The sequence below is a fragment of the Eschrichtius robustus genome, chromosome 6 (genome assembly GCF_028021215.1).
Source record: "Eschrichtius robustus isolate mEscRob2 chromosome 6, mEscRob2.pri, whole genome shotgun sequence".
Lineage (NCBI taxonomy): Eukaryota > Metazoa > Chordata > Mammalia > Artiodactyla > Eschrichtiidae > Eschrichtius > Eschrichtius robustus.
The window spans coordinates 144551609-144574746 of NC_090829.1; the positions used below are offsets into that span (position 1 = coordinate 144551609).

Here is a 23138-nt window from a genome sequence, read left to right on the forward strand (position 1 = left end):
TAATCCAACAGGGTGGCTTGAGCCTGCATCCTGAGTGGGCTGGGGGTTCAGTCCCTCCCGGATGTTCAGGAAGGTCCACTGGGGTCAGCGTGCCCCGTGTCTTGCTTCCTGGGAACGTGTCTGGGCCCAGCTTCAGGTGTTGGCTCTTCCCTGATCGTGGACCACAACTTTGTTCTCCAAGACAGCTCTGTCTGGAGGCTGGAACTGGTGGTGGGTGACAGACTGTGTGACGACTCGGAGTGGCCTGTGAGCACAGAGCAGGGGTGTGAGTGTGGAGCAGGGACGGGCCTATCAAGGGTCCGACACACCCCTCACGGCCTCCCTTAGGCTCTCTGTCTGAAGCCAGCCTGGCTCACGCGGATGCCCCCCTCCCAGGTCCAGTGCTCCAAAACCCTGGGTTCTCTGTGCTTCCCGAAAGCAACGGAGAGTTCCTTCGGCTGACATCACTCTGCTGTGCCGAGGGGAGCGGCATCCTTCAGCACCGGGCAGCCCAGGCAGCCTGTGCCTGGGGCTGGATTCCCACTAGAGTTGGCCAGCTCTCAGACCAGAACCTTAGGCCCCTCATCAGCAGGAAAGGGTCTTTGGAAAACTTTTCCCTGAATAAATTGCCTTGGTCTTCGGTGTTACTGTCTTTAATTTTTCATTAATATTCAACCCTTACAGCCAAATAGATTCTATAGGTGAGTTGTCTGACTTTGAGTCTGTCTCCTCGTCTTCGAAGTGGGACCAGCAGCACCTGCCGTTTGGGGATGAGGGCCAGGTGCTCTCTCTGCCTCTGCATCTCCGTTATGCGGCCATCAGCGGGGAGGGAACGGGGGTAGCCAGCGTGCGCCAGGCCGGCAGGGGCCAGGGCTCTCCTGCCTGGTGCCCTAGCACAGGGCCTAGCAGAGCCGGATACTTGGTCATTCTCACTACTGACTGGCTGACTGGTTCATTCCACAGAGATGTGTAAACTGTCACCACCGAGGTCACGGGCAAGGAGCTGACTTTTAGGTCGTTCGTTCACAGGAAGTGGTGTTTACGGTAACGGTTCATCACTGGTGTCAGTTATCTACTGCTGGGAGACGAATTACCCCCAAATTTAGTGACTTTGTATAAAACTGAAGAACTTTTAGAAAAATTGTAAGAGAAAATCTTTAGGATCTGGGGCTAATCTAGGGGCAGGCGGAGTTCTTGGACTTGATGCCAAAAGCAGAATCCATTAAAGGCAGAGTGGGTAAGTTGAACTTCTTCAAAATGAAGAGCCACCCAGGAGGTGCGTACGGATTCATCCCCATTTACAGATGAAGGAGGAGGAGCAGGGCGAGGGTGAGTCGCTAGGCGAGGCCCAGGTCGAGGCCCGGCTGGCTCCCGGAGCTGTGACCGCCTCTGTCCCTGCACACCAGATGGAGCCGAAACAACAAGCCACAGGTCAGCGGGGCTGGAGTGCTTGGTGGTTCTGCATAACTTCCGGTGTCTTTCTCCTCCTGTTACTGGCGGTACAGGTGGCCTTGGCTGGCTCATAACCAAGCTGAGTCATAGCCAAGCTCCTCACCACGGAGAGTCGTGTGGTGATAATGGTAACTTACAGTCATGCTCCCTTTTTCTGGTCTGAAAGTCTTCATTTTCTTGCTTCTAGATGGTAAAAGCAATCCAGGTTCTGCGTATTCATCTTCTTGAGCTGGAAAAGGTTAATGAACTCTGCAAAGATTTCTGCAGTCGCTATATTGCTTGTCTAAAAACGAAAATGAACAGTGAAACTCTCCTGAGTGGGGAACCTGGCAGCCCGTACTCCCCTGTCCAGTCGCAGGTATTTACGGCGGGCCCTGTGCTCCTGCTTGTCACTGCAGGATCGGCGAGGGTGAAACGTGCTGATGTCTGAGGCCAGCAGCCCTTTCACGATCGTGGGGCTGTCCTCGGCTGGTCTGCTCTGAGGATCCTCTAGGTCTCTGAACGTGGCCTGTGCTGGGAACGTGTTCCCTCAGGCCAGAGAGAGCCCACCTGGGCTTCGTGCCGTGAAAAAGGGAGGCTTCACTCTGTGTCCTGGACCCTGGAGCCCATGTTTCTGGAGGCCAGAGTACCAGTCATTTCTTTCTAATTCTTTTTTTTTTTTAAATGAATTTTTAAGATTGTGGTAAAATACACAAAACACAAAACTTACCATTTTAACCATTTTAAAGTGCACAGCTTAGCGGCATTAAGCACATTCACATTGTTGTGCAACCATCACCACCATCCTTTCCAGAATTTTCTCACCTTCCCAAACTGAGACCCTGTCCCCATGAAACACTGACTCCTCATTCTCCCCCCCCCCCCTCCCCCCGCAGCCCCTGGCCCCCACTATCCTGCTTTCTGTCTCTGTGACCTTGACTAATCTAGGTACCTTATGTAAGGGCAGTCATACCATATTTGTCCTTTTGTGTTTGGCTTATTTTACCTAGCATAATGTCCTCAAGTTCATCCATGTTGAAGCGCTGTAATATTTAGCCATTCTGAAGGTGAGTAGTGACATTTCATTGTGCTTGTAATTCGCATTTCCCTGATGGCCAGTGATGTTGACCATCTTTTCATGTGCTTATTTCCCATCTGTATATTCTCTTTGGTAGAATGTCTGCTCGTGTCTTTTGTCCATTTTCTAATTGGATTTTTAAAAAATTGTTGACCTTTGAGAGTATTCTAGATGCAAGTCCTCCATTGGATATATGGTTTGCCAATATTTTCTCCAAGTCTCTAGCATATCTTTCCATCCTCTTAACAGGGTCTTTTGTAGAGCAAACCTTTTTCATTTTGATAAAATCCCATTTATCAAATTTCCTTTTATGAGTCATACTTTCAGTGTCAAGTCTAAGAACTCTTTGCCTAGCCCTAGGTCCCAAAGATTTTTCTCGTATTTTTTTCCTAAAAATTTTATATTTTACATTTAAATCCATGGCCCATTTTCAGGTTTGTTTTTTTTTTGCCTATGTTCGTCCGTTTGCTCCAGCACCATTTGTTGAAAGGGCTGTCCTTCCTCTGTGGAATTGCCTTTGCACTATTGTCAAAAACTAGTTGGGCATATTTGTAGGCCCTGTTGCTATGTTCTCTGTTCTGTCCCATTGATCTGTGTATCTAGACCGTATAGTCTTGATTCCTATGGCTATATAAGTCTCAAAATTGGGTAGACCGATTACTCCTACTTTATTATTTTTCAAGATTATTTTAGTTATTCTAGTTCCGTAGTCTTTCCACATGAATTTTAGAATAATCTTGTCTATATCTGCAAAAAAATGTTACTGAGGTTTTGACAGGAGTTGCGTTAAACCTGTGTGTCATCTTGGGGAGAGTTGACACCTTTACTGTGTTGACTCTCCCAGCCCACAGTCGTGGCACTGTCTCCACTAATTTACTCTTCTGTGATTTCTTTCATCAGTGTTTTCTCGCTTTTGACATAAAATTCCTGCACACGTGGTATTAGAATTATACCTAAGTATTTCACTCTTTTGCACAATCGTAAATTGTATTATATTTTTAACTTCGGAGTCCATGCCAATATGTAGAAATCCAGTTGATTTTTGTATCTTTATCTTGTATTCTGGGACCTGGCTGAACTTCCTTATTAGTCCTAGGAGATCCTTTTTGTAGATTCTTTAGGATTTTCTACCTGTTTAGTCTTTGTCATCTGCAAATAGGGACAGTTCTATTTTTTCCCTTCTGATCTATATACTTTGTTTCCTTTTCTTGCCTTATTGCTCTGGCTAGAACATCCAGTACTATCTTGAATGGGATTGAGGGGACATCTTTGCCTTCTTCCCAGTCTCAGGGGGAATAGTGGTAGGTTTTTTTTTTTCTAGATGCTCTTTATCAGGTTGAGTAAGTTCCCTTCTATTCCTATTTTTCTGAGAGTTTTTATTATGCTGAATTTTGACAAATGCTTTCCTGTGTAGATCGATAATGTGATTTTTCTTCTTTCATCTACTAATATGGTAGATTTACATTACTTGATTTTTTTTGAATATTGAGCAAGCTTTGCATTCCTGAAATAAACTCCACTTGGCCCTGGCACATAATTCTTTTTGTATAGATTCCTGAATTCTGTTTACTAATATTTTGTTAAGCATTTTTTTGTCTATATTGAGGGATAGTCATCTGTAGTTATCTTTTTTGGTACAGTCTTTGGCTAGGTTTGGTATCAGGATAGTATAAGCTTCATAAAATGAATTGGAGAATGTGTTCCCTCCTCTTCTGTTTTCTGGAAGAAATATGTAGAATTGGTTAATTGTGTTAATTCTTCTTTAAATGCTTGATAGAATTCTCCAGCGACACTACCTAGACCTGGAGATTTCTTTTTTGGAAGTTTTAAAATTACTAATTCAGTTTCCTTATTAGTTATAGGGCTATTCAGATTATCTGTTTCATGTTGGATTTTGTCTAAGATGTCAAATTTATGTGTGTCGAGTTGTTTACAGTAGTATTCCTTTTTCATCTTTTGATATCTTCAGGGTCTGTAGTGATCTACCCTGTTTCATTCCTGATATCGGTAATTTGTTTTTCTCTCTCTCTCTTTTTTTTTTCTGTCCGTCTTACTAGAGGTTTGTCACTGTATTGATCTTTGCAAAGAACCAGCTCTTATTTCATTGATTTTTCTGTTTTTCTATTTTCAATTTCATTGATTTCTGCTTTAATCTTTGTTATTTCCTTCCTTCTGCTTGCTTTGGTTTCATTTTGCTCCTCTTTTTCTAGGTTCTTGATGTGGGAGCTTAGAATACTGATTTGGAGTGCTTAATTTTTATTCTGACCAAGTTTATATAGCAAACTTTATATAGACCTACCCAAGCTTATACGTGCAAATGGATGTGATAGCCCACAGAGTAATTGTCTTTGAAGGGTATCTACTTAGGCTATTTAACCGCTCAGATATCTGGGTGCCTGCTGTGTGCCAGAGCCTGTGCTGGATGCCAGGTGCAGAGGTCCGTCCCTCGCCAACTCCCAGTCCAGCCACCACAGGAAATGGATAAATTGGCCCATTTGGATCTGACTTCAGATGGGTAGATTCTCCGACATGGTGTTGACGGACGTTTGCATGGAGCCTGCAGTAGGCCGGGCCCAGACCCAGCACCCCACAGGCATGGACACTGGGGCCTCCGGTGTGCTCTGTGCTGTGGGAAGGGCAGGTACAGGCTGTGCCCCCGGGGTGACTCCCCAGCCTGTGGCATCATCGTTTGAGTAGCTCATCCTGTCCAGGAGGCTTTGGTTCTTGGAAAACTCTGAGCCAAGTTGAATGCAGAAGGTGTGTGACTCGGATCAGGTAATGTTAGTCTTCCTAGTTATACCTCCAGGGCTGTAGGGTGTGTTTAGTATGCTGATGAGGTGACAGATAATCTTTTAGAAGCTAAATTGAAACTAATATCTCAGTATTGATCATACCATATTTAACATTCAGTCAGTTTGGCATCTCTCGCTTCCAGTTGTGTCTGTAACGCATGCCTTACGAAGGCTGTCCTCTGATGATGCCCTTTGCCTCAAGCATCTTTCCTTTACTGATGGTGCCATTATGCCACGTGTTTTGGAGTTTTAAACATGAGTTTTCTGTTTTCTGGTAACATAACCCGTTTGCTGTGTGTTTATGACTTACAGCAGATTCAAAGCGCCATCACAGGCACTCTCAGTCCCCAAGGAATTGTGGTGCCGGCATCCGCTCTGCAACAGGGGAATGTCACCATGGCAACAGTGGCAGGTATGACGACAGAAAAAGGGACACTTTCCTTGAGCTTTTGCAGAAAGAAGTCCTTTATGTTAGAATGAAGAAGTGCATAAACATGGTTTCTAATTAATGCCAGTTCCCGATACAGGAGTGTCAACGGCTAGAGCTCTTTGAATGCCTGGTTCTTGTTCATTCTCAGTAACAAATATTTTATACAAATTGTGTTTCCCTCTCAAAAAATATTGGCAGGAAAGGTTTTATACGGGAGTTGAAAACATATAGCAAAAACCAACAGAAATTTTCAAATAACATAGTTTTTAATTGTGCTCTTAGCAGCACCTGGAAAAGAGTAGCGTCATTAATCGATGATAAGCAAATGAAAATGCAGCCTTAGTGTTAGTATTACTTGTTTTGGATGCACCAGGGAACTCTAGAATCTGTCCTCTTCCTGTGATGGTTTTTCTTATACGTTGCACATACAGAACCATCATGAAAATGGAATGGGCACAGGAGGGGGAGAAATTGAACGAAAACCCTCCACATAATCACACAAAGGGAAACCTCCGCAGGAAGATGAAAGCACGTTGGATGAAAAAAATAACTAGAATAAAAATATTTGTTATCTAACACCTTTGGCCAAGTCCTTTAATATGTGCCAGGAAATGGAGGTGAACAAAGGAGGGGACTCACAGACTGCCCCCCCAGCCGCCCTGCCCTGCGCTGTCTCAGGAGGAGCCGTGGCTGCCCGCCCCGCCCCGCCGCCGAAGTGAAAAGTCAACTAGCAAAGTGCTGTTGACCGTTCGAAATGATTTTCAAAGCTCATAAGCTACAGATTTTGTCCTTTCGGTGAGCACACCGAGAAGAGCGGTCATAATCGTTGGGACTGGGGAGTGATTCAGCTTTTCGTGTCCCTTTCTAGGGGGCACAGTCTATCAGCCGGTCACGGTCGTCACTCCCCAAGGCCAGGTAGTGACGCAGGCGCTGTCGCCCGGCACGATCCGGATCCAGAACTCCCAGGTGCGTGAGCTGGCCCCGCGGGGTGCTTGGGGGCGTGCTGGCACAGGTGCGGGGGCACAGGCGGCCCGGGCTCCAGCCGTCCCCTCGGCGTGAAGGCCATTCGGGCGGTCTCCAGTTAACCTGAATGTCGGTGTCGTGCGTCTTCTTCACGGTTCATCTTCCGCATTGTTGCAGAGTTCAGAGAAGCCTAAGGAAGGAGGAAAAGGTCCCCCAGGATCCCTCCCCGCGAGGGGCCACTGCTGTCCCGTCTAACGTGGGGCCGTGTGGTTGTCTCCACTTCAGGAGGGCGGAGGCTGTGTAGACGCACCCTGCCCGGACCCCCCGAAGTTCACCATGCCCCAGCCCTCCAGCTGAGGGGGCGGGCTTGGGCCGGCAGAAGCGCCAGCGCTGGCAGTGCCGTGATGTGCCCCAACCTGGGGGTCGTCTTACCCTCTCTGTGCCTTTGTGGTAACGTGAGTCCAGTCCCCTCTACGTTCTAGGGATATACGCACACATTTTTTTATTTTGTACACTTAGCTAGGTTTAAATCGGAAGCAGTGTTTTCGCCATCAGTTCTTATTTAAGACCATTGATTTCGTCCTTTATGTTTAGTTCTTTGTCTTCGGCCTGCACAGATGCTTTGTACATCCTCGTTAACCACTTTGAGGCCCAGCCTTGGGGATGTCAGTGTTTTCTTAAATCAGAAGCAGGTGTGAGAGGGTCTGGGGCAGGGGCCGCCTGGGCACACCCGGGGCCAGGATATGGAGTGGCCCCCAGGCCCAGCCACGGGGAGTGAGGGTAGGCGCCCCCAGTGCCGGCCCGCCATCCCCTGGCCAGCCCGCCTTCCCTGAAGTTTTCCATTTACAGTGGCTGGGAACAGAAAGCTGGTTTTCAGAGCGTTTCCTGGCCTCACAGTGAACTGTTTTTAGAGGAAGGAGACACTGTGAAGTCCAGTGCTTACTTGTACAGTGGAGGCTCATTCGTTCTGCTGTTTAAGGAAGAACTTGACCAAGTTTACATAGCAGGTGTGCAGAGTTTGGGTCACGTCCGTGGAGCCGCTGCTCCCTGAGGCCAGCTGGCTAGGAGCCGCCTCTGCTCTGGTCCTGGGTGACCCCGCAGCCCACCTTACACTTGTCCCCTCCCCGTCACAGCCCCGACGTCTGTCCCTTGCAGGGCGGCAGGGCCGAGGAGCTGGAGAGACAAGCCCCGCGTGGGGCGGGCGGGGGGTTTCACGGAAGAGTAAATAGACCGGCTGGGGCCCGGCTGGGGCGTTCCGTGACCAGGGGGCCCACGCGTGTAGGTACGTGATCCTGCAGAGCTGTGGTGGCCGCGCTGGGCGTTCTTCCTTCTTCACCTGGCCGACGTCTGGGCTCTTGCTGGGCTGCAGGTAGTTAGGGTGAGTCCCTCAGCAGCGACGGCTTCTGTGTCCTAGAGACTGGAGGTCAGGAGAGCGCGTGGTTGTCTCTGACGGCGCACGGCGGTGCCGGCCCCTCCCCGCGCCGGGCACATGGGCCACGGGGGCATTTTCTGACCTGGCGCCGGTCACACGGAGGAGCCGGACGCTCCTCCTGGGCTGGGCCGTCTCTACAGAAGAGTCCCCCCGTGTGCTCGTAGTACATGCTCGTTGAAAAGCATTCTTTTCCGAGAAAGTAAAAGTAGCCAGGGGAGTGGGATTCCACGGATTTCTCCGCGCTCCACCCTGCTCCCCTTTCCCGGGATAGTCTTACTTGTACACAACCGTTATGCGTATGGTTCGGGGTTGTGCTGTTGTCTGACGTGTGACAGGTTTTCGCCTCCTTTTCGCGATTTACAGTGACGTTTGACTCTCTGGTATCAGGTCGGCCTGTGCCCACGTTGCTGAGAGGCCTGGACCAGACTCACAGCAGCTCCCGCCCTCACCTTCGCTCCCCTTGGGCGACCACTTTCAGGCCTCCTGGCCACTGCTTCTGCTGTGCCCTCCGTGTTTGAAATAAAATCCCCTCCCCTAACTCACCCGTACAGCCTGTGGCGTGGGCTTTTTGTCCTGCTGGCGGCTGTGCTCTCTCCCGCCCCCTCGCTGGCCGGGATGCCGGTCATGTAGACGCAGTGCAGCTGATGCGTGTTCATCGTGAACATCCTCAGGGGCGTGTAAATGCCGGCTTCTGCTGAGCTGCGTGTATAACTGTGATCACGCTGCCCGAGTTCGCAGCTGGGTTCTCTCCCCTCCGCACAGTTTCCATGGCGTTGGTGGCTGAATCCTCACGGATCCCCCAGCCTGCTTTCGGTGTCCCCGTCAGGTAGCTAGTCGGGGCCGCGTGGCCTCGGGGCTCTCGGCCTCCTGGTCTCCACCTCGGCCGGCCGTCACGCGTTGGGCATCCGGCACGTCACCCTGAGGAGCCCCTTCTCCGCGAGCCCACGTCTTCTACTTTCTAGGCTTTACTCCCCCTTTGCGAACTTGCGGAGAAAACGTGTGTGGGAGGTGCCTCGTGTTGGCACTTAGCAAACCTAAAAGTGACTTAGTCTTGGTCTCATCCTTGACACGCAGCTGGTTTGCATGTACAATCCCAGGTCGGGAAGGGGCTCCCCGGGCGCTGTCAGTGTGTCCTAGCCGCCGCGCTGCCTTTGAGAAGGTCCGTGTGAGCTCCGCTTTCCTGTCTTCTGTGTTTTCTCCTCTGTCAGACACGTCTCTTTTCCCTGAGTTTTTGGCGCGGGTCTTGTTTGTCGACTGCGCTGGGCACTGCCGGGGACCTCGTGTCCTTAAGGCTGGGACATTTTCCTGAACTCTCTGTGACAGCCCTGCCCCCGCCCCCAACCCGCACAATCTCTCCTTCCAGAGCCCTTGCTGATCGGACGCTAGACCTTCTGAACCGAGTCTCTTGATTTTTCTGTATTTTTATATTTGTATTCCCGTCGTCTACTTTCTGTCTGCTTTCCGAGAACTTGCCTTTTATCTTCCAACCCATCGGTTAAGTTTTACATTTCAAGTGTAGTTGTAATTTCTGAGACTCTTCTTTACCCACTGTGCTCTCCTACTCTTGGTTCATGGATGGTTGACATGTGCTTTGCTTTCTGCACTCTCCCTGTTTCCCCCACGTCATACCATTCATTCGCTTTGCTGTTGGCTCTTTGTGATGGAGGCGTTCACGTGTTTGGGGGCAGTTGGCTGTCCTTCTAAATGTAAACATGAGGCCCTAGAATGCTCTTTGGTGCTTGTCAGGTGCTGGGCTTTGGCAGGCTGGCTCACCTGTGGCCTGGCCTCCAAATTATGCCCTCCCTCAGCCTTTTCTTCCTTCTGTTTCCCTGGAGCAGGACTCTGATCTCTTGCTGGGGGCGGAAGCATAGTTGCAGGGGCAGGAGTGGGCGGGGTCTCCCACCTTGTGTGCAGATCTTCCTCACCCTCGTTCTAGCCTTGCCCCTCCTCCCACCCTCCAGCTGTGCTCGGTCTTCAGCCTCTGGTCTGTTTCTTTGGGAAAGAGACCCCGAGTCTCTGCAGGGCTGGGGCAGATCAGTCACCTGCAGAGAACGATGGGGAGTGGTATGGGGGCCCCCACTGCTTCTTAAGTGGGTTTTCACCCAGTTTCCTAGGCTTTTAAATCCTCCTGCCATGCGCAGGCTCAGGCTTTGCTGGAGGGCGGTGGGCCGGTTGGCCAGTCCCCCCGCAGGCCCTTGGCTTCGTTGGCCTCCCCAAGCCCCCTTGGTGGCATCTGTGAGGTCGAGTCACGTGGCCAGCTGTCACTTTCCCTGTTCATGAGTCCACATTTGTTTTAACCCTGCACAAAAAAAGCAACACTGAAACGGAAATACATGTCGCAGTGCATGAAGAAGGTCACGTATTAAATTGAGGCAAACACAGCAGACAGATTCCATTTTGGCCCTAGTGGAACCAGTTTTAAAAGTCCATTTTTCATTCTTTTTCCTGTGCACACAAACGTAAGCATACAGGCAGTGCTTAATACTGTTCAGTCCTTGGGACTTCCCTGGTGGTCCAGTGGTAGAGAATCCGCCTTCCAATGCAGGGGACGCGGGTTCGATCCCTGGTCGGGGAACTAAGATCCCACATGCCATGGGGCAACTAAGCCCGCGCGCCGCAACTACTGAGCTCGCGTGCTTCAGTGAGAGGGGCTGTGTGCCGCAAACTACAGAGCCCACGCACCCTGGAGCCTGCGCGCCACAACTAGAGAGAGAACCCGCACGCCACAACTAGAGAGAAACCCGAGCGCTGCAACGGAAGATCCCTCGTGCCTCAACTAAGACCCGACGCAGCCAAAAATTAATCAATCAATCTTTAAAAAAAAATACTGTTCAGTCCTTTAATGAACAAACACGTGCATTCCAGAAAACAGTTATGCCCTTAGTAATAATCTTAGGTTTTAAGAAATTTTAGGTATAGTTAGTGGTTGTAATGTCTCCTTTAAGTCATAAATTCTGTCTGTTTAGATGTTGGTGTTCAGTCTTTTAAAGAATTATCCAAAATGATGTAGATCCAGAGAAAGTGCAAATAATTGAAACCTCTCCAAAATAAACTTCCAAATCCTGTAAATTATGTTTATGACTATATTATACTGAAACTGACCTACGGAAGTTGATGCTTATTTATTGATTTTTACTTTTTTTTTTTTTAGTACATCTTTATTGGAATGCAGTTGCTTCACAATGCTATGTTAGTTTCTGTTGTACAACAGAGTGAATCAGCCATGTGCGTACATGTACCCCCATATCTCCTCCGTCTTGAGCCTCCCTCCCACCCTCCCTGTCCCACCCCTCTAGGTGGTCACACAGAAGTTCTAAGGTAAAGCGTGGATCACAGTGGAGAGGCCCCGATGTGTCTGTGTGGAGGCCCCGGCGCGGGGCGTTGGTTTCCTCCCTGGTCTGGGGGGTGAACGACACTGGCACCATCTCTGCAGCCGTGGGGAGTGAGGTGCTGCCCCTGGCTGGGTGCGTGGGGCCTGATGCTCTGTCCTCGTGTTTGTGTGAGCGGACGGACGCTCATCTAAGGGGACTTACACGCGTGTCCTCTCCTTCCAAGATGGAATAAACAGGCTGTATCTCAGGCCCTTCTCAGGGTGAGGGGGGCAGTGTCTTGAGTGGCCGCGGAGCCGTCTGGGCAGAGGTCGCCTTGGCCCCTTTGCTCTGTGGTCCCTCTGTCCGCACTTTGTGTGTTTCTGTTTCTTTCTCTCCTCCTGGCCGGGCTCCTCTAGTTAGTGGCCCTTCCAGCTTCCCCGTCCGTCCTTGTCGGTTGTTTGAATCCTGCTCCAGGCCAGGAAACGGGCTGTTGTCGCATCTGTCGCTAGAGGAGACAAGCTGAGGACAAGTGTGCGTGAGGGCGGGGCTCGGCTGCGTGCAGAGTGGGACACTCGGGGCTTCTCAGTGCCCGTCCCACCTGCGTCGCCAGACGGGGGGCCCCTGCGCGGCTGAGACGCGAGCGTAAAGGGTTACAGCGCGAGGGGCCACATCCTCGGAAAATCAGCCCTACAGGGTCCCAGTGTTTATGCCTTTCCTGTAAATAAGACGTTTAGCCGTAAGGTCCTTGGTTATTCTCTCCATCTGCAGTCGTAAGCTACTTGGATATGTCGTCATTGTCTATGCTTTCTAACGTTATTTTTCAATTGTTTAAAAGCTTCAGTTACAGTTAAACCAGGATCTCAGCATCTTGCACCAAGATGACGGCTCATCTAAGAACAAGAGGGGGGTCCTGCCGAAGCACGCCACCAGTGTGATGAGGTCCTGGCTCTTCCAGCACATCGGGGTGAGGACGCGCGCTCCGCCATCAGCCAGACCTCTGCCATGCTTGCTTTCTGGCTTATTTTCTAGAAAAAGTGGACTTACGTGGGCCGGTAGGCCTGGTTTTAAGAATCAGTGTTTTGTTGACTGTCCATGATGGGTCGAGCACAGGACAGAAGGGAGGGTCGCCCAAAAACTGGTGACGGAATAAGTTCAGCTGATGTTAACGGTACACGCCCCTGAGAGAAACTGCCCATGGAGGGTGCCTGCGGGCAGGTGAGGTTAATTAGAGAAGTGGGCAGAGAAGAGGTGCTCTGGGGCAAAACCTTGGAAAATAGCGATGTTTGATACATTGGATTTGGGAGGGAGATGAGGAGTTGAGCTTGTGGACGGAGGGGTTGGCACATGGGCCTGTGACCGTGAAGGGGAGCTTGGCGTGCCTTGTCTGCGTGCCCCCTTTCCTCACCTGGACCTCAGCATGTCCTCCTGAAGCTGTCCTGTCTCAGGGCGCATGCTTGCCCACCGATTTCTGGGGAAGGCTCGCTGGTTACCCGCCTGAGCCCCAGTCCCCACGCCCCCGACCTCGAGGGAGGGTGTGACCACGAGTAGCTTCCAGGGGTGACAGCCTTCTCGCTGCTGCCAGGTTGGGAAGGACCAGGCTGGCCCCGGGGTTGCGGCGGGATGGAGGTGGGAAGGCGGGCGCACCGCTGGGTTACGGCCTGTGCAGGCAGAGGGAGGGGGCCCGGGGGGCGTGCGGGCGGATGCGGAGGTCTGGAGGGCCGGGAGGGCCGGTAGGGCCGGTAGAGAGAAGCCCCTCTCCGCGGATCTGTCCATCCGCAGCCCTGGCCCGGCCGCTCCTGAGAGCTGAGCTGGTCTGCCCGGACCTGCCCCTGGGCGTCAGTGCCGCCGTCACCCGCTGCGGCCGCGCCCTCACTTCCCCGGCCTCCTCGCCTCCACCCCGTGCACTGTGGTGCCCTCGGGTCTCCGCAGCACCCCTTCGCCCCCGGGGGCGCCCCCCGCCCGGGCTGAGGCCGCGTCCGTGCCTGGGCACCCGCCTCCGTCCTCACCCGGCTATCGCCTCCGGTCCCCCTGGGGTTTGGCCCTGGCCACTGCTGAGCCCCCTTCCTCTGCCCGGAGCGGGCGGCTCACGTGCTGCGCGAGAACGCGGTCGTCATCGGCAGTGTGACCCCGCCTAGAAGCTGGTCCTAGCGAGGGTCACAAGCAATGGAGAAGTTTAGGGACAGAATGTTACAGTGCTGTTCGTTGCGATGATGGGAAATGGGTTGGTGTGTGAGTTAGGACCTGTCAATTTGATGGAAGGTTGTACAGCGAGTTAACACGATCAGCGAGGGCCAAAGGCACTAGGAAACTTTAGGTACGTGGACATAAGTGAAAAAGCAGAACATACATGTTCCTAAATACATTGTGAGTATTACAACCGATAAATGTGTCTGTAATGTAGTGATTGGACTACAACACAAGTAAGTGATGGAATTGGCTGTTTTCCTGTTAAGTTTCCTTTAATGTTTTAATCATTTCTGAAATAGACCCTGCTCAGAGGTTCAATTAAAATGCCTTTTTTTTTTTTTTTTTTTTCCTATGAAGCATCTTCTATGTCTTCTTCTTGACCTCGTTTCTCTGAAATACTGTCCTCTCCTTGTAGTTTTCCTGATACTCTAGGCAGCACTTATTACTGTTTTGGTGGGTTTTTTGTTTTGTTTTGTTTTCTGGTTTGTGTACTTGCTTCCTGCCCCCTTTTTATTTTATGAGCTTTTCAAAGGACAAGAACAATATTTCTGTTTCCGTAAACCCTCCCTTGGGGCCAGATGCTCATCTGTAGAATGGAAGTGAATCACTGTTGGTTAGTGTGAGGAGTCGGACCACTGCTGTTGAGATAAATGCGGTGCTGTCCCATTATCCCCAGAATGCACAGTGCCTTTCCGGACACACTGAGTGTCCCTTACAAACCAGAACGGACCCCACCTCCTTACTTCGTTGGTGCCAGTCACTCCCTGGGGTCCTGGTCGGTGCAAAACAAGGGCCTTCAGCGCGTGCAAGTTTTAGAGTGAATGTCGTACTGGTTTCTACAGGCAGATGGTAACCGACCTTGGAGAAGTTGTTTATTACTGTAGATAGAAATTGTTTTCCTCCGGTATGTCTGTGAATTTTGGTACAAGCATACTGCACTTTATTGCGCTTCTCAGATGTTCGTTTTTCACAAACTGAAGGTTTGTGGCGACCCTGCATGGATCACATCTATCGGTGCCGTTGTTTCCAACAGCGTTTGCTCACTTCATATCTCTGTGTCACATTTTGGTAATTCTCTCAATATTTCAAACTTTTCCATTATTATTATATTTGATATGATGATCTGTGCTCAGTCATCTTTGACGTGACTTTTGCAAGAAGATTACAGCTGAAGGCTCAGATGATGGTTAGCATTTTTTAGCAATAAAGTATTTTTAAATTAAGGTACGTACATTGTTCTATTAGATGTAATGTTACCGCACACTTCGTGGACTACAGTAGAGCGTGAACATAACTTTTATGTAACATTTTTGGAAACACAAGAATTCGTGACTCGCTTTATCGCAATATTCGCTTTACTGAGGTGGTCTGGAACTGAACCTGCAGTATTTCCTAGGTGTGTCTGTATTTATTATACTTCTGGCTTTTTCTGAGTGAAATATTTCAGTCATACGTGAAATAAAGAGTAAATAGCAGACACCCCGTCCCCAGCCCTCAGTTCAGTTCTCTGCCGGCCGCACACGCGAGTCTAGCGACGCCGTAGGTGACACCCGTGCCTCCCGGTGTCAGCTCGTGCTTGCACTTCCCGTGACAGAAACGTGTCGCCTGAATGTGGCGGCCTGAAGCAGCCCCATCCGCTTCCTGCCTCCTCTTGTTCAGCCGGCCCAGGGTGCGGGGAGGGTGTGCGCTGCCCTGCTCCGTTTCCTCGTCGTAAAATTAAGGTGACGGCAGCTCTGTGACTGTGAGGAGTCAGTGAATCCCTGTAGGATGTACGGGGGTGACCTGCACGCTCTGTCTTGCTGTGGGTCGAAACTCAGCCATTTATCTGCTTTAAATGGATGCAGTTTATGGTCCTTGAATTACATACACCTGTGATGTTGATACAAAAGCCATAGATTGTCTCGGGTGCTTAGAGCAGCACCTGGTGCAGCCCAGGAGCCCCTCTGCGTGCCCCGCGCTCTTCCCTTCGCCGTGGCCTTTGAGCGTGCGGACTCCTGTCTGCGTCACACCTCTGCCTGGGCTTTCACCAGCTGCTGCAACACCTGTGTTCTTGGGCAGCTGGGAGAAAGGCTTCATTTGTTTTAGGCATTTCTGGAAAAAATGATGAGACTGAAGTTAGGTTTTAGCTACAAGCACCCTTGACACCAGTTTTTACTAACGATTATTTGTGTGCTTCTGTTTTACCAGGATGATCTTGAGTTCCTTTTTAAAAACTGAAGTTCACGGTGACCCTTCTTTTTATTTTCAGCATCCCTACCCGACAGAAGATGAGAAAAAACAGATTGCTGCTCAGACAAATTTGACACTACTCCAAGTTAACAACTGGTAAGCTGTGCCCGCTTTCTGAAATTGTGCCGTCCGCATAACAGAGCACCTGGCAATCCTGACACCAATAAGTAGTAAATTTTGGTTGAAGTATATGAGCTCTTTTAACTAGCATTCCTGTGTTATCAGAGTCTGGAATTGGTGGCAGCCAGGTAAGCATAAATCACACACACTCTCACCTTAAGTTTTCCATGCTCGATACCCCACTGAGAACCTTTGGCCGACATCCTCCTCCCTCTACTAGAGATGGGTTTCTCCAGGGCGTTAAGCAGCGCCCCTCACCCCAGCCTCCACTCAGAAACACGATGTTTCCGTGCACGAGCTCTTCTGGGCGGTGGACGGCCGGGGTGAGTTCCCCTCACCCCTGGTGGCCCTTCCGCACCCCTCCCACCTTTTGAAACCTGTGTCACTCGTTCAGCCGTGACTCGGGGAGGGAGTCCCATGGCTGGCCGGCTGCGCGGTGGTCCTGCCCCGCAGCAGGCCTCAGGGTCCTGAGAGGGAAGCGTCTCTTTATGAAACACCCTGTTCTGGTTCTTGTGTCACATGTCAGTGTGGACACTTGAACCCTGACCGTGATGGTTTTTCCCTTAAATAAGAGGCGTTCACGTCACGAAGCGGCTTTGAGGTCTAGGTGTGCCCTTGCTTTCTGCTTGGTAGTCAATTTGCCTCATTTTTATTTACTTATTATTCAGATGTAGGAACTGATTTCAGGTTAATGAGATTGGCTTGCGTAAAAGAAAAGGAAATACAGATTCTACCACTTGTAAACATTGTTATCTTTTCATTTTAACTGTTTAAATTTAAACTTGAAGGTCAGGTGAGTTCCAATATAAATGATAAAATCTTCCATTTGGGGCAATTGTGTATGCAGGAGGTATGCTTTGGCGTTGCATCAAGTATTTCTAGTACCTTGCATTTGGGCCAGTATTTTTCACTTGGGTAGCCATAATAGACCATACTCTCTGAATTATTTCCTGTTAGATCTTTTAGATAGAGTGTTAACAGGAGTTCAAAAGTTTCGAGTACTGTGCGGCTGTGAGTTGTGTAACGTCTTAGCATGTTCTCCGTTATTTTCATGCGGTGCCATGTAGGGACTGTGTCTGGTGTAGCGATAGGTGGATTGAGGGATGCGAGGCGCGGAGGTGCGTCTCTGGATGTTCTGATGCGATTGTCGCCAATCAGCCTTCTCCTCGTATTTATTCCTCATTTGTGGACCCCCTGCCCTTCCCTAAGTTGCTCCTCTGCTGTCTTAACAGAACTGTCTTATCTAGAAGGTTTGACCTCAACTTTTTTAATTTTGAAATTCATCACAGTTTAAAACATGACTTTTATAAATTCTAAACTTTCTAAAGTCGTTTAGTTAATATTTGGAGCTATTTTTACCTTTTGTGACTTTCTTTCCTTTTATATTTGCAAAAATTATATCTTGGAGCGAGATTGGACAACACTCATCATTAGCTTATGCCTCTGCCTCGCGGCAGCTTTGACAAAGATGGATAAAGAGACAGATTGAAAGGCGGCAGCGGGGTCCCTTCCCAGGCGGTGCTGGGCCGGCACTGAGCTGCCGGGGCTGCTGTGACCCTCCCAGTCCTGCTCACGCCCAGCTGCAGGGCCCAGAGATCGACCCTGAACGAAGCTCTGAGGCGCCAGCCCGTTCATCTGTATTATTAGAATATGTCCTAGTGCAATTGTAGACGGTTTTGAATCTTAGGACTTTGAAGTTAGGCAGCCTCAGAGCCGGACATCTGTCCACACTCAGGGCTCGGCCGGGTGGGACCCTCAGACAAGAGATGCACAGCCTGCAAGGCCTTGGGCGTCACGAGACTGCAGGGTATGTAGTTTTGCTGCTTTGACCTTTCTCTTCCTCAGAGAAAATCATGCCCCACATTCACAACTTTGACAGTATCATCAGTGTCATTATGAATATCAATTTCACAAACGGAATAAATCAATTGACGTGGAAGAAAGGCACCATGGAAGAGTTGGTCTTTATTCAAATGAATTACTTTAAAAACAGCCCTGTTCTCTGGACATTTAGATAATATGCGTGTCGTTACTCTGAGTGCTTCTTCTAACAGGGAATACGTGTTTCTGCTCGTGTGGTTTGTCAGGTGGGCCTGTTACTGCTTTGGGCGGCCTCGGAAAGGCCGTTCTGACCTGTTTCCTGCGCACAGGTTCATCAATGCAAGAAGACGAATCCTGCAGCCGATGTTGGATTCTAGTTGCTCAGAAACTCCAAAAACAAAGAAGAAAACTGCTCAGAACAGACCCGTCCAGAGGTTTTGGCCCGATTCCATCGCCTCAGGAGCCGCACAGCCAGCCGCCAGCGAGCTGACCGTGTCCGAAGGTGGGGACCGGGCCCGGGCCTGTGCCCTCGCAGCCGGTGGGCGGCCGCCGTCCTGGGGGCTGGGGGTGTGTGAGGCCGCGAACCAAGGGCAGGCAGTGGTCTTTCTGCACGTGACCATGAGAGAGCACTGGTCCTGGCGCTTGTTAGGGGCGCAGGTGTGCCCGGGAGAGCCGGGTCCAAGGCCAGTCCCCCGAGGTCCCTCCCGTCTCTTTGTGTCCCTCCTGCTTCAGTGCAGGGAGTGGACGTGTCGTGCGCTCACCGCCTGGCGCTTCACCCTTTATGTCCCTGCGGCCCTCATTCGGCTTGTCTTCTTCCCTTTGACCCCCGTCCCCTCATCATGGGCCACTGTTTCTGTGTTTAGTTGACGAGCATCTTCTGTGTGCGTGAGTTCCTCACACTTCAGGTGGTTGTGTGTGTGTATTTTTAAATGTAATAACTTGTGTTATCATCGCATTCTTACCTTCTCATTCTCTTACTTTTTCCGCTCAGCAGTTTACTGTTATTCAGTTGGGAAAGTTTGGGGCCATTATTTCTTCAAACATATTTTCTGACCTCCCCTCCCCCAGGGGCTCCAGTTGCCCATATGATAGGGCATTATAACTCACAGTTACTGCTGCTTTTTCCAGGATTTTGGATTCTTTTTCTCTGTTTCATCCTGGATAGTTTCTGTTTCTATTTTTTAAGCTTCCCCAGTCTTGTGTTCTGTGATGTTTAATCTTCCGCTAATCCTGTCCCTGTGTTTTTCATGTTGGACATTGTCTAGAAACTCCATGTGAGCTTTTGTATCTTTCACGGTCTACTGAAGTTTGGAACAAACAGCACACAGTCGCCAGTAACTGTTTTGATGACCTCCTCTGCTAATTGTAACATCTGTCAGCTCTAGGCTGGTTTCTGTTGACTGAATTCTCATTATGGGTTGTTTTCCTGCCTGTTTGCGTGCCTGGTAATCTTTGACTAGAGGCCAGACGTTGTGGGTGTTAGCTTATCGGGGGATGGGTGTTGCCGTGTCGCTCCAGGTCTCCCTGAGCTGTGTTCGGTTACTCGGCACTGTCTGATCCTCTTGTGCTGTGCTTTTGCAGTTGGTTCTTGCCTGGTGGTCCCAGCAGTGCTGGTTCCCGGCCTGCTTTTACCCCTCGGCAGAGGCAGGGCCTGTCAGCGCCCGGCCCGGGGCCTGTGCCTCGGGGTGTGTCCAGTCCAGCTCTGCCGGCTCTGGACACTGTGCTCTGTCATCTTTGGGGCTGATTCTTTTCCCGGCCTCAGTTGTTTCCTGCACACATGCGCTCATCTGTCCTCCGCCAATGCTCAGGGTGTCCCAGAGCTGGGCTGGCCCTGGGCTTGGAATGGGCCCCTCATGGTATGTGCGTTTAAAGCTTTGGCTTCTTTATTTGGGTTTTGATAGGCAGTGGTTTTACCTTCATACTTATTAAATCATTTGTATTTTCCGTTTTTGTTTTCCTTTTTAATTCAAGAATTAGTTGGAAAGGTTTTTTTCCTCTCTGTCTCCCCCTCCCTTGCCCCGCTCCTGGAAAAGGCAATACCTATCTCCTGGGGAGGAAGTTCAGGCAAGGATATGCAGTGAGAAGTAATCTCTCCTCCGCCCTGGCTTCTAATCTTCTCCAGAGACGGCCCTTGGTACCAGTGTCCTGTGGCGGCTCCCAGTGCGTGTCTGCTGCCGTGGTCTGTGCACAGACAAGAATGAATGCATGAATGACTCGTTTCTAAAATCTTCCTAAACATGTTATGCTATATGAATTATATATACCACAGATGACATCCACTTGCTTTCTTCACCCGTTGGTGCTGTGGAGATTTCTATGGACGGGCACGTCTGACCCACTGTGTGGGCTTCCCTAGCGCCGCGCCGTCCTCGGCCCCGCGTGTTTCATCGGTGTCCCGCTCGCGGGCCCTTGGTGGTCTCCCCTCCTCTGCTGTCGGGCCGGAGGTGCAGGAGCGCGTGTCGCAGGTTCTCCTTCTCCCTCTCAGACTGGCCTGCCTTCCTCTGACCCAGTCCTCCCACCCCGTCTCCCCGCCTGTGTCGTCTCGTGGCCTCTCCCCTGTGTCCTGGGTCTCTTGTCCTCCGTGTGGCACTGGCTTTCACCCCGGGCGTCTGTGCCCTTTACCGTCCTGACCCTCGGACCCTCCGTAGACTGAGAGCTTAGCCGCGCAGGGTCTGGGGCCCGTCCTAGAGACGGGTCCTTAACTCCCTGCAGATGGTCCCAGGGACGTGCAGGGGGCTTCGCGGGAGGTCGGGCAGCCCGGCCCCACGGGTCGAGGGGTAACGGTTTGCATCCGAGCGCCGATGGCGTGGTGACAGCCGCCTTGTGCCGCAGGAGCCGTCGTGACCATCACCGCGCCCGTGAGCATGAACGTGGACAGCCTGCAGTCCCTGTCGTCGGACGGGGCCACGCTGGCGGTGCAGCAGGTGATGATGGCCGAGCAGAGCGAGGACGACTCGGTGGACAGCACGGGGGACGGCGGGGCGGCGCTGGCGCCCGGCCACCTGGGCGGGCTGGTGCTGGAGAACAGCGACTCCCTGCAGTAGGGCCTCCCGCCCCGCGTTTTATAGTTTGCACAGCAAACATTTTACACAGTTTTATTTCTAATATGTTTTATATGTAGGCATAGAAGAGTGCACTTTTGTATTTCCTAGTAAGCTTCCAGGGCGTCTTTGCTGGTGCAGCGACTTCTTTCAAGGTGTGTGTGTGTGCGTGTGTGTGTGTGTGTGCGTGTGTGTGTGTTTTTAAGGAAATTCTTTCAAGGTTTAACGCTAAAAATACGATGAATGACAGACCCCCTCCCCCGCCCCCTGAACCCCTGACTAGGTTAAGGAATAGTGCTGCCGTTTTCTAAAAAATGATGCAGTTTCAATTTAGTTCTGTGGTGGAAGCAGGTCTCAGTGGGCTGGTTTACTTGTGGAGCCCGTGGATTAGGAAGAAGCTTCTGCCCCTGAAAACTGCCAGTGCGAGGCGATGACAGCACACAGCGATAAACCGCGTGTGACCTGGTGGCGAGTGTACGGCGAGTTAAGTGTGGTTCCGCTCTCATGTTCCGTGAGCCTGTGTCATTTGCTATATGTGAAAAGAAACTCCTATTTTTACCTTGCTGGAATTATTGGATAAAGAGCTATTTTTATAAATTCGCTATGAATTGGGTTATGACTATATCGAGGATAAAATTTCTAGAGGAGAAACAGTACATGCTTACTCTCTCGATTTGGAACGTTCTGAATTGACCAAATTTCACGAACTTGCCCAAAGTTAGCTAGCATTCCATGGTTCTCTGCTATCCCAGGGTAGCAATTTACGTTTACTCCTATAAAAGAAACACCTATTTAATGAAGTTTTGATATCTTCAAATTTTAGTCTAGACGTAAATGCTCAGATTGCATCCTACACTTGATCTTAAACATACATCTAAAGGTACTTGCTAAGTAGAGCTTAGGTAAGTTAAGAAATGGTAGCCAGTGGTCAGTTAAAAGCTCTTACTGACATATTTCAGTCTAATTTAAATTTGACCACAGTTAAATGGTTAGTGTACCATGTTAGCTGGGTGTTGTTTTAGAATTTTTTAGTCAGCCAGATGTTACGTGTAGAATGTTTATGATAAACGAATATAAAGTGTCCTCTATCCCGCTGGCTCAGAGCCGGGGTAAAGAGCAAACCCTCGGCTTTGTTACACGATTAACAAACATCCACTGTGGGAGGGGAACGAGCAGGGCCCGGAGGATGGGGTGACGGGGGCCCTCCTGCCGCCGTGTCTCACGCTGGTCCTGGGGTCGGTGTTCTCTCCTGCACGTGGTTCTTCCCTCTGACTTGATCACGTCAGATCTGGAGTAGTGTTGGGACTTCGGTTCCTGGTGACCAGATGAACCACAAGAGCAGACTGGGTTTGTTTCCTTGGGTTTTGATTTGTTTCCGTTGGTTTGCTTTCAAGTGGGGCTTTTTCTCAGAGAGGAAACAGAGCCCCTGGTTTCACGGAGGAAATCTTGGTGTAACCGTCAAGCTCAGCGCTCTTCTCAAGGACAGTCTTACGGTCGGGAAGGTCGCCAGTTCCTGAGAAGCAGTGACAGTGAGTGGTGTGGACCAAGGCTACATGGCGGGTGTTTTGAGCTGGTGCAGGTTGTTTTCTGGAACTGACCTTCCCCCCCGAAATTGTTAATAATTAAAGTTACTCACAGGAGAGCACTTCCTAGGTAACTCAGAAGGAAGCAAGAAACACACAGAAATTTCTTTTAAAATATTTCAGGAGATTTAAAAGAAAAACTTGATTCTCGACTCTTTTGGGGGAGAAAATAACATTTTAAAGCAGCTATTGCGTTCCTCATTTGTAAACAATTTCAAATATTTTAAGTCAAGTCTACACCAGTTTAAAAGATCGTTTGAAGTCCAACGAAGTTAGAATTTAAGACGAGGCCCTGTGGAAGCCGGCCAGCCCCTCCCTCCTCCCTCCCTCCCTCGCCTCCCCCCCGCCGCCCCCCCTTCCCCCTGCCCTTGGGCTCAGATCAGTGACCGCGGCAGGTGGTCGCTCCAGGTCAGCGTTTCTCCGCAGCAGAAATCCTGTCCCGGGGGTTCGTGCTGCACAGGCCGCGGCAGCGCTTACGCGGGGCCGCATGGGGGTCCAGCCGTCGGTGCCCGGGGTCTCGGCCACACTCCCTCCAGCCGAAGTCTGCGTCCTGCTCGCCACATTCAGAGCACAAGGATGAAGATCATTCGAGAGAGGGCGCTCTGGACACAGCCTGAGGTTCCTTTAAGCTCTTCCCATGAGTAACTAAGGGGATTTTAAACAACCCGACAGGCAGACTGTTCACTGCCGCCCGGCGTATTGGTGGTCAGTTGGTACCTAATAAATACCCGTTTTCCAGCC

The 23138-nt window shown here is 50.5% G+C and overlaps 1 protein-coding gene across 8 annotated transcripts in view; it reads left to right on the plus strand.

The window, feature by feature from the left end:
* Positions 1-23138, plus strand: part of PKNOX1 (PBX/knotted 1 homeobox 1) — a 48213-nt gene extending 25075 nt beyond the window's left edge. For all 8 annotated transcript variants that reach the window (XM_068547147.1, XM_068547140.1, XM_068547146.1 and 5 more), the window contains 7 exons: positions 1619-1789; positions 5593-5692; positions 6579-6676; positions 12252-12380; positions 15852-15928; positions 18103-18275; positions 20606-23138. In XM_068547147.1, coding sequence (XP_068403248.1) covers positions 1619-1789; positions 5593-5692; positions 6579-6676; positions 12252-12380; positions 15852-15928; positions 18103-18275; positions 20606-20817 — 960 coding nt within the window. In that variant the 3' untranslated portion in view covers positions 20818-23138. The remainder of the gene's footprint in view (positions 1-1618; positions 1790-5592; positions 5693-6578; positions 6677-12251; positions 12381-15851; positions 15929-18102; positions 18276-20605) is intronic.